The sequence below is a fragment of the Melampsora larici-populina genome (assembly GCF_000204055.1).
Source record: "Melampsora larici-populina 98AG31 unplaced genomic scaffold MELLAscaffold_432, whole genome shotgun sequence".
Taxonomy (NCBI): domain Eukaryota; kingdom Fungi; phylum Basidiomycota; class Pucciniomycetes; order Pucciniales; family Melampsoraceae; genus Melampsora; species Melampsora laricis-populina.
This window is the reverse complement of record NW_006769147.1, coordinates 1,046-6,229: the sequence shown is the minus strand read 5'-3', so window position 1 is coordinate 6,229 and position 5,184 is coordinate 1,046. Positions and strand designations below refer to the sequence as shown.

General features: G+C 41.3%; 2 protein-coding genes across 2 annotated transcripts; one reads left to right on the top strand and one right to left on the bottom strand.

The window, feature by feature from the left end:
- Positions 1-1,689: 1,689 nt before the first annotated feature.
- Positions 1,690-2,150, bottom strand: MELLADRAFT_124533 (uncharacterized protein; the record flags this gene model as incomplete). Its single annotated transcript, XM_007419731.1, has 4 exons — positions 1,690-1,762; positions 1,868-1,930; positions 2,005-2,041; positions 2,111-2,150. The coding sequence occupies 4 exons, from the start codon at positions 2,148-2,150 to the stop codon at positions 1,690-1,692; spliced, it is 213 nt and encodes a 70-aa protein (XP_007419793.1).
- Positions 2,151-2,517: 367 nt separating this feature from the next.
- MELLADRAFT_114724 (uncharacterized protein) lies at positions 2,518-4,307 on the top strand (the record flags this gene model as incomplete). Its single annotated transcript, XM_007419732.1, has 3 exons — positions 2,518-3,182; positions 3,531-4,225; positions 4,252-4,307. The coding sequence occupies 3 exons, from the start codon at positions 2,518-2,520 to the stop codon at positions 4,305-4,307; spliced, it is 1,416 nt and encodes a 471-aa protein (XP_007419794.1).
- Between the last annotated feature and the right edge of the window lie 877 nt (positions 4,308-5,184).

Here is a 5,184-nt window from a genome sequence, read left to right as displayed (position 1 = left end):
GATACTTCATAACTTTATCAGCTTCCTGACTAAAAGTAAGTAGTAATCTCTTCACTTTGTCTGGGTCCTCTACTTTCCCTAAGTAGAAATCTTTCAGGTTAGTGACCTTCCAATTAACTTCAGGTTGGTTACTCTTTTGAACAACCACAGGTTAGTGACCTACATCAACTCACAGGTTAGTGCACCTTTTGAACAACTACAGGTTAGTGACCTATATCAACTCACAGGTTAGTGCACCTTTTGAACAACTACAAGTTGGTGACTTTAGAATAACCAGATTAGTGACCTTCACCTCACTCTTTAATCTGTTACCATAAGGATTAAAGTAGAGCCTTGGACCCAGCTCTTTTATTTCATAATAATTATGAATTATAATTCAAACCTCCTTTTTAAGGAGTCATCTAACTGTAGTCTGTCTGGATTTATCCAAACAGACTGTTAGTCCCTTTTCCTTTCTTGCTTTTGTTTTTATTCTCATTGTATTTACAAACTTATCTTTGAAATACAACTACTTTAAATCAAAAGAACCCACCTTATCTTCCATTAGTGAGCTTAGAGTACTCTAAAAGAATACCCTACCCTCACAAGTAGACAGGTCAACCTGCGAGAATGTGGCAAAACGGTCAACCTGGCAGGTCGACCGTTTTGGCTGGTAGACCTGCCGGGCGTACGCTTCACCCTTTTTCCAAAAGGGTGTACCAAACACCTCAACACCCAGGCGTACGCTTCAAACTGCCTTGAAGCGTACACCTCAACTTTTGGCTGGGTCAACCTGCGAGGTTGACGGCAACCGAACGGGCCCTCACTTCACGATAGAGGTCCTTAAGCCTAGAAGTCGGTACTTGTATGTAAATTGAGGCCTCGCGAGGGAGCAAGCTGAAGCAAGCTCCTAGTCCGACGCGACCAGGCTCAGAATCAGATCGACCCTTTGAAGAACCTGGGTGAACAGACACCTTGATCACATCAAGATCGCGCGAAGACTAAACAAACACTGCCAGCATTAAAGAGGTTCCCAGATGGGAATACGGGTCCTAGTGATCAGATTCCCATTCTGCTACTGTTACACAGTTCCATGAATATTTCCTGAGTAGCCATTGTGATATATGTAGTCAATATTTTGAAATGTGCGTCTCAATCTGAACAAAGTTACAGCATGTATTACACATGATTTTCTTATCTAGATGAGCAGATAGCTGAGCGGACCTGTATGTAGCTGATAGCTAAGGATTTACTCAGATGTTTGCACATATGTAGTGTATGCTTTATGGCTCAGATGTGCAGTGCAAGATAATTTGATTCTCCATTCTTCTCTCAATGATATTCCCAGCCTAGGTCATGTTCCGACCAGGGAACCTATTTAATGCTGGCAGTGAAATACATTTGACATTGCCGATTTCCATCGATCCAGAACAATCAGGGTAGTAAAGCTTTTGATGATAAACTACTAAAGTTGGCACAAGATTGTCATAGAATCACTGGGTTTACACATCAGCAGGCGTACAAAAAGCAAATTGGTATGGTGAAAGTCATGAAGAAAGCAAGCTCAGTTCACACTTTGGTCAGGGGAATGCATAGAAGAGGATTCTGAAGGAAAGAAATCCCTGCATGTTATAATAAGGTCTGCGTGCACGTTCACCTATAGCCCTCCTGAACTTGTCACATACATTGATTGCATTGACATTAGCCAGATCAACAACAACCGGGGCCGTCATCACACGGGTCGCAGGTTGGGGGGGCCGGAGGTCCACGAGTTTTGAGGCGTCTTGAGTTAGTGAGATTGGTTTTGTGTAGACGGGTATCATATCAATCAGTCAAATGATGTAGGAGAGTAGAGTAATGAGAGTTGATGCTCATAACATCCACTTACAATCTCTTTTCGATGATGGGAGTGAACTCTACAAATCGACGTTGTAGGACTTCACGAGTGACACTGAAATCAAGCAAGTCATGCGATAGGTCAAGTTTCTGAGAGCAGTTCAAGAAATATGTTAAAGCTTTGCTTACGGTTGGTCATCTTGGACCGGGCTGGCGGAGATTGTGGCTGTAAGAATAGATAGAGGATTGATTAAGATCGAGTATGAATGGAGGTATGGTGCTTGAATTCACTGACCTGCTAGAACAGCAGCAATGACGATTTTGAAGAAACGCATAGCAACTTCTTTTAATTGTTGAAGAATGAGACAAGTTTGATGGGATATTTCAAGATGCAAGGTCTGGAGGAGACTGTTGTAGTCACATGATCTTGTACACGACTGCGGCACAGACATCACGTGACGCAGTCAACAAAACTCTGTTCCGCCGAGATCTGAGATTCCACATCATTGTGGAATCCAAGATACTTTTTGGCTTATGCGTTGTTTTCTATCTTATCTGTTCACTATAGGTACATTACATACATCATTGTGGAATCCAAGATACTTTTTGGCTTATGCGTTGTTTTCTATCTTATCTGTTCACTATAGGTTATGAGCCCGCGTAACCGCTGCTCCTACGACTTACGATACGCTCACCAAGTGAATGGAAACAAGACGACGAAACTATACGACACACCCAAGATCCCCTCCCAAACGCCAAAGAAGAGTACAAAGGAAGAAACAAGTCTTACCAGAAATCAACAACACTACCGAAAACTCACAAACATTATCTTATAACATCTCCCTTTTACCTCCATTACCAGTATCGCCTGTATTCCCCATCTTAAACGATTTACCTCCACTACCTTTGTCTCCACTAAATCTTACTCCATCTCCACCGAATCTTATTCCTAATCCTCTCATACAATCACCTGAACTCAAACCTGACTTTTGTACGCCTAGCACAGAAGAACCTCGAGTCTCTGTGTCACCAATTTCAATCTTTCCAGAACTTTCTACGCTACCACCGTTACCCGAATCACCTACGTCCGACTCGGAGCTGAACTCCGCTCTCTCACGCTTAAACTTACACACCACAGACCTAACTTACGCTATCCAACGTCCTACGTCGAAATACCCTACGTTAATCGCCGAAAGCTTTACGTCCAAACCAACTACGTTCAATCCATCACCGATCACTTTTCCAGCGCGTTACTTTTATCCACTGCCGACTATGTCTACCGAAAAGAATTCTGCCGAATCGAAGCAAGATGCTTCAACCAACACTAAATACGTATTCTCCGAAGACGATGTCAACACTGCTCGGAAGTACGTAGGCAACGAGACTCAGAACATCGTGAAACTTGATGCAAATGGATCGAACTTCATCGACTGGAAATTAAACACAGTTCGAGCTTTGAAAATGCTACTCAACGTTGACGATTATTGGGAAGAGAAGGATCACTTACAGGTCAAAAATTACCACAATCGGAAAAGAGATGCAATTGCTGTTATCGTTATAAATCAAACTATTCACGAAACCCTCAAGATTGTCACTGATCGCAAGGCTACCTCTTTTGATGCAATGGATGCTTTACAGAACTACTTCCGAAAAGGTGGAAGAACTGCTCAGTTTTCTCTCTTCAACCGTCTTATCAATTTACGTTTAGATTTAAGTGAAACTGAAATGATAGCTCATATGTCAAAAGTCGACTCACTAGTTTATGAAATTCAATCAACTGGGTTTGTCTGGAACGCTGATTCAATAAGAGGGTTGTTCTATCAAATTGCTATGCCTCCTGAAATGACGAAAGAAATTAATAAAGATTTAGATAGCAAGTATGACAGCAAGAATCCAAATTACAAATTAGATGACATTAAATCAGCTATTCAAATTTATTTAACTCGTGAAAAGACTGCTTCAGAGACTATCGTCATTAGCAATTTGAGTACTCAGGTCGATGCAATGTCCGTAGGTACTAGGCCACGTCAATCTACACCTTTAAGAACCCCGACACCAAGACATCAACCCTCCCAACAACGTTTCAACCAATCTTATGCTAGTCAGCAACGTTTTAGTCAGCCTTTTACTCCAAGACAGAAAGTTTCCAAAATCGACCCAATGAGATGGACACAAGGACCTGTGAACTGGATGAATAGTAACGAACCACGTAATCAATCTGAATCAGCCCCAGTTCAAATTCCTGAATCAGCGGTTAAAGGTGTGAAGGAAGGAGCACTTCAATGTTTTTTCTGTGGAAAATTCGGTCATCTTTACATTGAAGGAAATTGTCCTCTGTATAATGGTAATGGTGATAGAACTGGAGCACATTACCGTGACTGGCGAAGAACATCAAACGGCAAGCACTATAGTTTAAACGCCTTGTACCCCCAACAGTACTCACTCCCTGGTCAGAATCAAGCTTCATCACGTCCAAAAGCAAACTTGGTTGAAGTTCAAAGTGATTCATCTCAACACATGGTAGAAGCATCCGCTTTAAACTGGTCATCTGAAGGTTGGGAAGTAAACGATCAAGAATCAGACGTACCAACTGAGTACCTGGATAATCTTCTATTTGATAGTGGAGCAACTGACGCTGTAAGCAACGACAGATCGTCATTAAAAAACTACCAGTCCCTTCCCAATCCTATTCCTATCAAAACAACAGCTAATGATTCTAACGCTGTTATAGTAGGCAAAGGTGACATCAAAATAACAACTGAAAATGGTGAAAAGGCAATCATCAAAGACGTTTATTACTGTCCTAAGGCAACTACAACTCTTATATCACCTGGAGCTTTGATAGCAAGTGGAGCAAAGATCTCATTGAATGATGAAAATACTTATAAAATTAAATTAAAAAATGGAAAAATACTTTATGCTGTTCACAAGAATCGTTGATGGTTTATACAAGCAAGAAAAAATCGTCCTAAATTTTGTGTTCCTCTTTCTCAGTCTATTTCTCAATCTCTCTCTCAATCTCGGTCTCACCGTGTGTGCGCAATGAAAACTTCTTCACAATTGTCTCAACTTTGGCATGCACGTCTAGGTCATGTGTCCATGAAAAGAATTCAGCAACTATTCAAGAACCCTGAGGAGTATGGATTGCCTGACATAAAACACTCACAAGTTAAATGTGACGATTGTTTTACATGTAAGAGCACTCGTCAGAGAACTTTGGGCAGTACGAACCGTGAACCACGTATACTCGAAGTACTTGTGACAGACGTAGCTGGTCCTTTTACTCCATGTCTGACTGGTGAACAACTAATGGTAACATTTCGTGATGTAGCATCAACGTTTTCCGAAATATGTATAATCAAGCATAAA